This window comes from Nannospalax galili, unplaced genomic scaffold (assembly GCF_000622305.1).
Source record: "Nannospalax galili isolate Female #2095 unplaced genomic scaffold, S.galili_v1.0 scaffold385, whole genome shotgun sequence".
In the NCBI taxonomy this organism is placed as follows: Eukaryota; Metazoa; Chordata; class Mammalia; order Rodentia; family Spalacidae; genus Nannospalax; species Nannospalax galili.
Window position 1 is genome coordinate 2,274,547 of NW_008354956.1, and position 11,737 is coordinate 2,286,283.

At 45.7% G+C, this 11,737-nt stretch overlaps 1 protein-coding gene across 1 annotated transcript in view; it reads right to left on the reverse strand.

Moving 5' to 3' along the window:
- Positions 1 to 6,850: 6,850 nt before the first annotated feature.
- Positions 6,851 to 11,737, reverse strand: part of LOC103749246 (MHC class I polypeptide-related sequence B-like) — a 32,085-nt gene continuing 27,198 nt past the window's right edge. The window contains exons 2-5 of the mRNA XM_029555481.1: positions 8,389 to 8,652; positions 7,890 to 8,162; positions 7,036 to 7,311; positions 6,851 to 6,948 (exon numbers count right to left, since the gene is read on the reverse strand). Of these exons, the coding sequence (XP_029411341.1) occupies positions 6,851 to 6,948; positions 7,036 to 7,311; positions 7,890 to 8,162; positions 8,389 to 8,652 (911 nt within the window). The remainder of the gene's footprint in view (positions 6,949 to 7,035; positions 7,312 to 7,889; positions 8,163 to 8,388; positions 8,653 to 11,737) is intronic.

The window sequence follows — 11,737 nt, forward strand, 5'->3', positions numbered from 1 at the left end:
TCTTCTTGGTTTAACTTTGGTGGTTCCCATGATTTCAGCTCTCCATTCATTTCTTTTAGGTTTTCAAATTTAGTAGCATATAGGTTTTAAAAGAATTGCCTTATAATGTTCTGGATCTTTTTGGTGTCTGTTGTGATGTTTCTCCTTTCATCTCTGATTTTGTTGATTTGGAGGGCTCTTTCTTTCTTTTGGTTAACTGGGCTAGCAGTCTGTCAATCTTGTTTATCTTTTCAAAGAACCAGCTCTTGGAATTGTTGATTCTTTGTATTGTTTCCCTGTTTCGATTTCATTAATTTGTGCTGTGATTTTTGTTATTTCTTCTTGTCTGCTGGGTTTGGGTTTCATTTGCTATGTGATCTTTCTGTTTTTTAAAACAAATATTTTATTTAACATGTATGAGTGTATTGCCTGCATGTATGTAAGTGCACCCATGCAGTGAAATGCCCACAAAGTCAGAAGAGGGCATTGAATCCTCGGGAACTGGAGTTACCGACAGTTGTTGGCCACTATGTGGGTGTTAGGTATTGAACTCAGTTCCTCTGCAAGAGCTGTCGGTGCTCTTAACCACTGAACCATCTCTCCTGCTCTTCTTTCCAGTTTTTTAATGTAGGCACTTAGAGCCATAAACTTCCCTCTAAGGACAGCTTTCAATGTGTCCCAGAGGTTTTGATGTGTTGTATTGTCTTTTTCATTTAGTTCCAGGAATACTTTTATTTCTTTATTAATTTCTCCTTTGACCTATCCGTCGTTCAGAAGTGTGTTGTTTAATCTCCCTGTGTTCATGTGGTTACTAGGGTTTCTTCCAGTGCGGATTTTAAGCTTTATTGCAATGTGGTATGATATAATGCATGGAATTATTTTAATCTTTTTGTATTTGTTGAGGTTTGTTTTGTGCCCCAGTACATCGTTGATTTTGGAGAAGGTTCCATGAGGTACTGAATAGAAAGTATGCCCTTTGGTGCTTGGGTGGAATATTCAGTAGATGTCTGTTAGGTCCATTTGATGTATGGTATTGTTTAATTCAGATGTCTGTTAATTCTCCATCGTTTTGACCTATCTAATGGAGACAATGGGGTATTGAAGTCACCTACTATTGTTGAGTTGGGATTAATCTGGGTCTTAAAGTCTTATAGTATTGTTTTTGTGAAGTTGGGTGCACCAGAGTTTGGTGACTATATATTCATGATTGTAATATCTTCTTGATTTATTGCTCCTTTGATGAGAATGAAGTTGCCCTCTTTATCTCTTGTTAGGTCCATTTGATATATGGTATTGTTTAATTCAGATGTCTCTCTGTTAATTCTCTGTCTTGTTGATCTATCTAATGGAGACAATGGGGTATTAAAGTCCTCTACTATTAATGAGTTGGGATTAATCTGGGTCTGAAAGTCCTGTAGTACTTTTTTTAAATGAAGTTGGGTGCACCAGAGTTTGGTGAGTGTATGTTCATGATTATAATATCTTTTTGGTTTATTGTTACTTTGATTAGAATGAAGTGTCCCTCTTTGTCTCTTCTGATTAGTTTTAAAGTCTATTTTGTCAGACATTGGAATTGCAATGCCTGCTTGTTTCTTAGTACCATTCACTTGGTATATTTTTTTTCCAATTTTTCATCTTAAGGTAATGCCTGTCCTTGAAAGTGAGATGAGTTTCTTGCAGACAACAAAAAAAGGATGGGTTTTGTTTCTTAATCCTGGGGAGTTCAGTCTTTTGATATTTAAAGTTATTAATGAAAGATGTGTATTGAATCCTGTCATTTTTATTTCTGTTCGGATTCTTGATATAGTTGTGCATTTCCACAGTTATACCTTCATTGAATTTCTTTCCATCACCCCTTGGTTCCTTTGTTCCTTTCTTCAGCTCTTTTTATTGCTTCAAGAACTCTCTGAAGGGCTGGTTTTGTGGACATTAATTCTTTCAGCCTATTTATGTCACGGAAGGTTTGTCTTTTCCCTTTGACTATAATAGACATTTTGACTGGGTATAGTAATCTGGGTTGGCATCTGTGGTCATTTAAAACTGGGAATACTTTGGTCCAGGCTCTTCTGGCTTTCATAGTTTGAATTGAAAAGTCAGCTGTAATTCTAATGGGTTTTCCGTTATATGTGACTTGTTGTTTCTCTTTTGCAGCTTTCAGAATTTTCTCTTTGTTTTGTGCGTGTAGTGTTTTTACTACGATGTGCCGTGGAGAGTTTCTGTTCTGATCCTGTCTGTTTGGTGTTCTGTATGCTTCTTGTATTTGTATGGGCATGTCTTTCTTTAAGTTTGGGAAATTTTCTTCCACCTTTATCTTCCAGTCTTGATACTCTGTTTTCCATTTCATTCATCCTATTGATGAGGCTTTCTCCTGTCGTTTCTAGTTGGCTTACTGAGTGTTTCACTTCTTTCTTCATTTCAGCCTGAGTATTCTTAAATATTTCTCTTTTCTGAATTCATTCAGAAGTTTTTCCCTATCTTCCTTCAGTTCTTTGATTTTTTTGTCTGTTCTTTAAAAATGTTTTATTTATTATTTTTATTTTATGTGTATGAGTGTTATGTGTGCATGTAGGTAAGTGCACCCATGACATGCAATGCCTGTGGAGGACAGAAGAGGCTGTTTTATCCCCTGGAACTGACATTACGGACAGTTATTAGCTGCTATGTGGGTGCTGCAATTTGAACCTGGGTCTTCTGCAAGAACATCCAGTGTTCTTAACTGCTGAGCCATCTCTCCAGCCCCTGTTTGTGTGTTCTTTAAATTCACTGACTTCTTTTGTCATGTTTATAATTGTTCTTTTGAGTTTCATGTCCTGTGTTATCTCTAGGGGCTTCTCATCATACTCCTCTAGAGGACTATTGGTACTTGTTGGGGATATATTATTTTGGTCTTTCATGTTGTTAATTTTTCTCTGTGACTTTGACATGTGAATTTATTTTGTAGTTTCTGATTCTTGTGTGAGACTCAAGCCTTCCTTTGCTGAGTTTAGGGCTGCTTCTTTTTGTAAACTTTATGTGCCTTTGTGGTTTACTTGTTGGGCATGAAAACCTGGTTGGTGTATGCTACAGGTTCTCTTTTGATTTTATATTGGAGTGGCCAAATTGCTTTCATCTTCAGGAGTTCCCACAGAGGCCCAAGTCAGATGAGGATGAGATACTCTCAGGCTTTCTCCTAAGGTCTGGATCCCTCCAGAAAAGATGCTGCCCTCAGGAATTTGGGAGATGGTCTGGCCTGGGAGCAGGGCCCAGGAAAGATGCTGGTCTCAGGAAGCTGGTGGCTGTGCCACCCAGGAATGCAAAGGGAGGTGGGAACAGGAAGAGGCCCCATGGGCTCCTGGGGACTACTGGGAAGAACTGGGTTGGTCTGGATGCAAAGGATGAGGAAGCAGTGGGATTCTGGACCAAGAGGTCAGTCTAAGTGTCTGGGGTGCCAAGACAAGAAATGGGCCAGTACCCAGGCTAGGAGGGGAGCTGGGAGGGTGAATAAATCTGAGGGGAGTCAAGGTGTGGTGGGCGCCACTGGACTTACCAAGGAAAGTTGCTGGAACCAGGACGCCGGAGGCTGTGCAGCCCAGGAGGAAGCTGTGCAGGCCAGGGAAGGAAAGGGAGGTGAAGTTGGGACCAGCCCCAGAGGGCTCCTGGGGACTGCAGGGAGGGGTTGGGTTGGTCTGGATGCAAAGGATAAGGAAGCAGTGGGGATGCTGGGTGAAGAGGTCAGTCCAAGGGTCTGGGGTGCCAAGACAAGAAATGGGCCAGTACCCAGGCTAGGAGGAGAGACAGAGCAGGGGAGCTAGGAGGGTGAAAGAGGCTGGGGGAGTCAAGGTGTGGTGGGCTCCTCTGGACTTACCCAGGGAAAATGCTGGCACCAGGACACCGGAGGCTGTGCAGCCCAGGGAAGCAAAGCCCATCATACAGCTTTTTAAAAGAAGTTATTATTTTCATTTTATGTCTATCAGTGTATTGCCTGCACGTGTGTTAAGTGCATCCATGTCTTGCAGTGTCCACGGAAGTCAGAAGAGGGCATGAGATTCCCCTGGATGGAGTTGCAGAAGGTTGTTAGCTACCATGTGCTGGGTATTGTACCTGGATCCTCTGCAAGAGTAGCCAGTGCTTTTAACCACTGAGTCATCTCTCCAGCCCCAATCATCACACAGGTTTTAACAGAAGCTCTAAGTTGCATTAATTATTCCCCAAGCGATGAGAGCCTGATGGTAATTCAGATGGGCACCTCTGAAAAGATCTGTCTGCTTCCTGTGTTGTTTTAGCCAGACTGTTTTGAAAATTTTGGGGAAAAAACAGAACTGAGATTGTATTTCAGCTTTTAGAATACTAACCAGAAAAAAGAAGAATCCCAGCATGACACCTAAAATATCTTCCCAGATGATGTCATTGACCAAATGCTCACTGTGACTCCTTGGAGTAGGTAAATGTTCCTTAAAGGGCCTCCAAACCAAAAACAAACAAACAAATAAACAAAAAACAAACAAAACAAAAAACAAAATACAAAAAACAACGCCCCCCCACCAAAAGAAACATTGCTGAACCCAGGAGCCTGTTCCTGTGCAGGGGCAGACCTACAAAAACAAATGTTAAAAAATAAAGAACTTAAGGTCTGGGGCCAGAGAATGTCTCATCAGTGAGAAGCTAGGGTGTGGCTCAGTGGTAGAGCACCTGCCTAGAATCCTCCAGTGAGGGGCTGGGGTGTGGCTCAGTGGTACAGCCGCTGCCTAGAATCCCCCAGTGAGGGGCTGGGGTGTGGCTCCATGGTAGAGCTCTTGCCTAATGCATGCCTGGGTATGTGCCTTAATGGGAAGTGTGGTAGGCTGGGGGTCAGGGGAGTGGGAAGATATGAACAATATCTATTCATCCCAGATAGTGAACCAACAACAGACCAAAGTAAGGATCAGGTAGAAAACTAAAATAGGGTAGAAAAGCAAACATAAAAGCCTTATTTTGAGACAAGCCCTTCCCTTTACTTTTGCTCCTGCAAACATGCTTCTGCTTGAGAGCCCCTCTCATTGTCTTCAATTATGTAGACTAAGATTTTTAAATTTATTTGTTTTATGTGTATGAGCATTTTGCCTGCATGTATGTAAGTGCACCACATGTCTGCAATGCCTGTAGAGGTTAGAAGAAGGCATTGGATCCCCTAGAACTGGCATTACAGATTGTTGTTAGCTGCCATGTGGGTGTTGGAAACCAAAGTGGAGTCCTCTGCAAGAGCAGCCAGTGCTCTTAACCCCTGAGTCCCCTCTCCAGCCCCAACCCGAGTCCAGCCCCTAGACTAAGATTTTTTTTTTGTAAATTTTTTATTGAATTTTTGTGTATTTCATACAGAACATCTTAATCATCTTTATATTAAGAATTTTTTACCCATCAATTACAGATCTGGTCTGAAACAATGCTGGGTTGCTTATAAATATTTTAAGCAAATAAAGATTAATGCTCAGGCTTTGGAGATTACTTCCCTGTGTCCCCACTGGCACATATGAAGAATTCTCGAATCTCCACTCTGTCCTTGGTACTTGTCTTTTGCTTGTTGAGTCCCTGTAACAAGGATACCATCAAAATCCAACATAGTGATCTGAAGAGTTTCATTGGGGTTACTTACAGGAATATGCACGAGAAGTTACTTGTAGGGGCAGAAATGACTCAAAGACAGCTGAATCATTAAAAGTCCACCTCAGCATGGGCGACAGCTCACAGAAGCTGGAAACCTAGAACCACTTTTGGACAGTATCCTTTCCAGGCAGCTCAGTTAGTTTGAGCCTCTCTCAGGTACTTTGGTTGTTCTCTGTCTCTTCTGGGTCTCTGTCTCTTCAGCTTGTTAGAATGTCTCTCAAGGGTCCTTAGGGCTTATATATGATCGGAAAGGGAGCAGTCTAGTGAACCGAATCAATTTCAGTGACGTACGTGTGTGTGTGTGTGTGTGTGTGTGTGTGTGTGTGTGTGTGTGCATCTACATGGAACCAGAGGTTTATGTCAGAATGTCTTCCCCAGACATATCTCCATCTTGTTTTTGACACAGGGTCTCCCACTGAGCCTGCAGCTCCTTGTTGCGGCTAAGCTGGCTGGCCAGGGAGCTCCAAGGATCCACTTGTCTCTGCCCCACCCGGTGCCGAGGTTACAGGCATGTGCTGTTATGCCTGGCTTTTTACGTGAGTACTGGGGATGTGAACTCAGGTCCTCATGTTTGTGCAGCACGTACTTTATCCATTGAGCCATTTTCCTAGCCCCATGGAAAATTCTTTATAAGCACTGGTGGAAAAAGCAACTTACTGCGTTCTATCTTAGTTTTTTTGTTGTTGTTGTCTTTTTGAGACAGGGTCTCCCTGTAGCTGGCCTGGAACTTGCTATGTAGAGCAGGCTGACCTTGATCTCTCAGAGACCTGCCTCTCAAATTCCCAATTGCTTTTTCTTCTCTTTTAGTATTGACCTTTCCTTCTACAAACGATTCTGCCTTTTTTACCTGTACAATTTGTAATATTTCTACAAAGAAACACTTCTCCCTCCTACTCAGCTAACTACAACCCCAGGCACAGAGCTTATGTACAAGGCAGTATAAATTTTATTTCTCTCCCTCTCCCCCCTCCCTCTATCTTAGTTCTGGCCTGGAGACTCCAGAAATGACTGTAACCAGTAAGCAGATTTGCCTGTTCCCCTCCTGCCCCTGCTAGAAAGAAGAGTGCTGTGTCCAATCATCACCAGAGGAAGGTGATTCATCTAGAGACAACAACCAATCTCTTCACATTTGACCACCAGCGTTAGCTTTACATCCTGTCTCAGGACCCTGATTAGGCCTGCCTGCTGTTCTTTGTGTCTTAGAACCTGTTGGTCTGATCATCACCTTCTTGCCTTCTGTGTTCTGGCTCCTCTAGGTCCAGGTCAGCATCACCAATATGGCAGGAAGAACAGAAACAGCCAGAGTGGCAGCAGTGTTGGTGGTACCATCAGTGTTCTTGGCTTGATGTCCTGGAGGACATGAAAAGAGTAGGTAATTGCGGACACTTTCTGATCATGCCCAAACCCTTAATGTCCACAGTTCTCCCACTTCCTCACCAAAGACAGCAGATACCGTGGTGCTGTGGCTGCCGTGTTGCATGTGACAGGAGAACCAGGGCTCCTCTCCAGGAAGGATCCACATGGACACCCAGGTCTGGTAGGTCCCATCCCCATTGGGCAGAATAGTCCCAGGTCCAAAGGTGCGCTGCTGCACGGGCTTCCCATCCCGAAGCCAGATCAGGGTGGTGATGGGGGGATATAAATTAAAAGCCTGGCATGTCAGGGTGATCCTGCCCACTGGGTAGTTCCTGCGTGTCACAATTGGTAGGGGACCTGGGAAAAGATGAGGCAGAGTGGGTGAGGCTGAGGACTCCTCCCTCCCTGCATGGTGGGACCCTGGTCAGAAACTAACTGGTGGTTAGGCTGGCAATTGGCTCTGGGAGGTACAGACCAACAGGTTCCCAAACTAGGACCCAAAGAACAGCAGTTGTTCCAAAGACCCCTAATCAGGGTCCTGAAACAGGATGTAAAGATAACGCTGGGGGTTAACTGTGAAGAGAAGTGGTTGTTGACTCTAGATGAATCAGCATAGTAGCCCCCCAAAAGGGTGTAAAGAACCACTGGTGGGGTTCCTCTGCCAACTAAGTCAACTCAAGTCAACTTCAGGGCCCTTCCTGTAGGGGACCATGTGCAGACTGTTTTTACCCTTTACCCCAATGAACTTTTCAACTTCAGGGGTACTGAAACCCTGAAACATATTCACGCATCTCATACTATTATCCATAATCAACTGAATTCTGGGTGAAATGAACTTCCAAGAAAATCATGCCACTTTCATCTACACCAGGTGCTGGAATGTGGATTCACCACTCTCTGGAAGTAGAGACTTCATGTCCTCTCCAGGTCAGTACCTGTATCCTCCAGATGGTCCTTCAAGGAATTCAGGTATCCCCAGAGTCTAGCAGGACATCCATTATTCAAGAAATTCTTCACTTGATCAACTGTGGGGCCATATGTCTCCAAGAATGCCTCAGGTAGCTTCTCTGAGGTCTCGGTCTCTTTCCACCTGAGGGTCTCCAGATCAAAGGTGAGGAAATCTTGCCCATCATAGCCCAAGCGCCAGAAACCTCCAGTGTTGGTACCTTGGAGCTCACAACCTAGTGTGGCCTGGAGGGAGTGAAGGCCTGTGTACCCAAAGCAGGGACCTGTCACTTTGCTGTCCCCAGACTTTGGCTTGTACTGGCACTTAAGGTCAATGGATCACATACTTTGATCAGCCTAGTGTGGGGTTGCTGCGCCTCTCAGGGAAGCATCGCTGCTTTGTTCAACCCAGCCTGCCTGTGCCCAGCACCCCACCCTAGACTCAGGGACCAGCATTGGACCTGTACGCTCCTAGTTCTGAACACTCACCCCTGTCCTGGCCCTTCTGGCCCATGAGCTCTGCCAGCATCCTCCTGAGCTGTTGCTCCTTCTCCTGCAGGTCTTCAGTCTCTCTTGCCCAGGGTTCAGCTCCCATGTATCTCTTCATCCTGAGCCCCAAGGGCTCTGCCCTTCTGTTGTCCCCATCATAGCGGAGGAAGAGCTCATCATCAAGGTATCCCAGGGCTAGGAACTGGGCCTGCCCAGACCCCTCTTGAGACAAGGCCATGAGGTCATAGCGCAGAGTGTGGGTTCCTGGGGGGAGGAGGAGAGACAGGTGATATGCATGTCAGGATCATGGAGTCTACAGTCAGCCCTGCCTAATTGAAATCAGACTGCTCCCCCTGCTTTGTTTCAGATGTGAGTATGAGAGAGAGAGAGAGAGAGAGAGAGAGAGAGAGAGAGAGAGAGAGAGAGAGAAACTGAGATTGAAGGAAGAAGAGAGGGCACAGGTGCATTTAGACAGAGACAGACACAGAAATGACAGGAAGATCCCCAGCTGCACAAACTGGATCTCAGTGGAACTGTGGCCCCTTTGCTGACCCAGCTCCATCCTGACTGACACAAGTGATTTGTTCCTGTCCTGAGTGCTGAACACAAAAAATGAGTAGACACCCTGGAGGACATTATGAGGATAGAGGACACAGTGTATGTGTTTAATGCAATGTCCAGAATTCAATGAAAATATTTAGATGTACAAAGAGGGAGAGATCTATGACTGATGATCTAGAAGGTTCTGTCAGCCAACCTTCCATTACTTAAACACAACACCTAAGATCATCAACAATAATTAGAATAGAGATTCTGGGGCTTGTAAGGCAGCTTAGCAGGTAAAGGTACTTGCTGTTTAAGTCTGATGACCTGAGTTCAATCCTCAGAACCTGTATAAAGATGGAGGAAGAGACCCCATTCCACGAAGTTGTTCTCTGACATGTGTGCTGTGGCATATGCACTCCCTTCCCTCACAATAATGAATAAAATAAAAATTAAAAGAAACAGGGCCTGGAGAGATGGCTCAGTGGTTAAGAACACTGGATGTTATTGCAGAAGACCTGGGTTCAAATCCCAGCACCCACATGGCAGCTAACAACTGTCCATAACTCTAGTCACAGGGGATCTGACAGCCTCTTCTGACCTCTGTGGGCATCAAACTACATAGGTGCACTTACCTACATGCAGGCAACACATACATACATGCAAAAAATAAATAAATAAATAAAAAAATAAAAGAATACATTTGAACCATTTCCATCTACTGCCATTGGCCCGTTTCTTCTGTTCTCTTGGTAAAGCAGACATCATGGTGAAAGCACAGGGCAGAGAAAGCTGCTCACCTCATGTCAGCCAGGAAGTGAGAGGGAGAGGAAGAGGAGGGGCTAGTGTAATAGCCCAAGCTCTTCCATTTTGTGTAAGTTTAACTGGTCAAGACTATAAAATCTAGTCTTTTGAAAGATCCACCCTTCCAGTTTTACTGGTCAATCATCTTGTCATAGGACCACCCCTAGGAAGGCGGGTTCACCTTCTTATGCTAAATAGATGGGCAGAATGCCTGGTGCATTAATGACATAGTGAACTTTTCCTGCCTGGAATCCTGCCTCCCACTGCAGAACTTCTGGACCAGCCACAGTCATATAGTCTGTGAATCTTCCCGCTTTTCTGAAGCATAATCTTGTCTTTCCTTCTTCATAGCCCTTTTCTAAACATGCTTTCTTTAAGGCTTTGGGCTGCCCCTAGCATCTTGCATTTCTTTACTTTCTCTAAAGCTTCCTTCTCCCAGCCATCTGGCTGCCAGTCAGCCACGTGTCTGACCTCCATGCAGGCTGTAAACTGGCATGGCTCCATGGCTTTCTTCCCTTCTCCCCTCCATTCTCCTCCTCAAGGCAGCTGCCCAGATTACCAGCTTCTTGCCCTGCTGAGGACTTTTCTTTAAAATTCTAAAAATATTGTAAAGGCTTATGTCTTGTGTCAAGGACTTTATCTTTTGGACTTTACCTTTAAAAGCTCCCATCTCCTCCCAGTTAGGGTGGCACTCAATAAATTGGCTCAGAGAGAGTGCTGTTCCTGGCCAGCTACCTAGATTTGGCTGATTTGGAACTTTTTGAGTCTGTGAGGTCTTTCCTGGTGGTCCCGAACTCAGTAGGACAAAGTTCACCTTTGGGGCATGCCTCCAATGACCTAACTTCCTCTCCTAAGCATCACATGCTAAGTTCTCCAGTGATTTCCAATACTGCCTCCCACTGAGGAGTCAAGTTTTCAACATATGGGCCTTAGGATAACATTTATCTAAAACCATAAAAAATAAATAAGAAAATCCTAGAAAATTGGAGCAGATTCTGGTATTAGAAAAGTAAGCTGTCCTGCTTCCCTGGGCTGCACAAACCACCAGCCTCTCTCCTGGGTAAGTCCATCAGTGCCCACCTCGCCTTGACTTCCCCAGCCTCATTCACCCTCTCACCTCCCCTGCCAGTCTCTCCTCTTAGTCTGGGTACTGTCCCATTCCTTGTCTTGGCGCCCCAAACACTGGGGCTGACCTCTCCGCCTGGAACCACCACTGCTTGCTGATCCTTTGTATCCAGACCAACCCATTTCCTTCTCATGGTCCCCAGGAGCCCTCTAAGCCTGGTCCTGCCCCCCACCTCCCTCTGCTTCCCTGGGCCTGCACAGCCCTCCAGCCTCTCTCCTGGACACAGGGCTGACCTCTCGCTGGGAACCACCACTGCTTCCTGATCCTTTGCGTCCAGATGAACCCAGTTCTTTCTCATGGTCCCCAGGAGCCCTCTGGCCCTGGTCCCGCCCTCACTGCCCTCTGCTTCCCTGGGCTGCAAAACCTGCCCACCTCTTTCCTGGACACAGGTGCTGACCTCTCGGCCCCGAACCACCCCCACTTCCTGTTTCTTTGCATTCAGACCAACGCAGTTCCTTCTCAGGGTCCCCAGGAGCCCCCTGGGCCTGGTCCCACCCTCACCTCTCTCTACTTTTCTGGGCTGCACAACCCGCCATCCTCTTTCCTGGGTAAGCCCATCAGTGCCCACCGTGCCTTGACTCCCCCAGCCTCATTCACCCTCCAAGCTCCCCTGCCCTGTCTCTCCTCCTAGCCTGGGTACTGGGCCATTTCTTGTCTTGGCATCCCAGACACCAGGCTGACCTCTCTGCTTGGAGCCACCACTGCTTCCTGATCCTTTGCATCCAGACCAACCCAGTTCCTCCCTGCAGTCCCCAGGAGCCTGGTCCTGCACCCATCTCCCTTTGCATCCCTGGGTGGCACAGCTACCAGCTGCCCTAGACCAACATCTTTCCTGGGCCTTGCTCCCAGGCCAGTCCAACCCCCAAATTCCTGAGG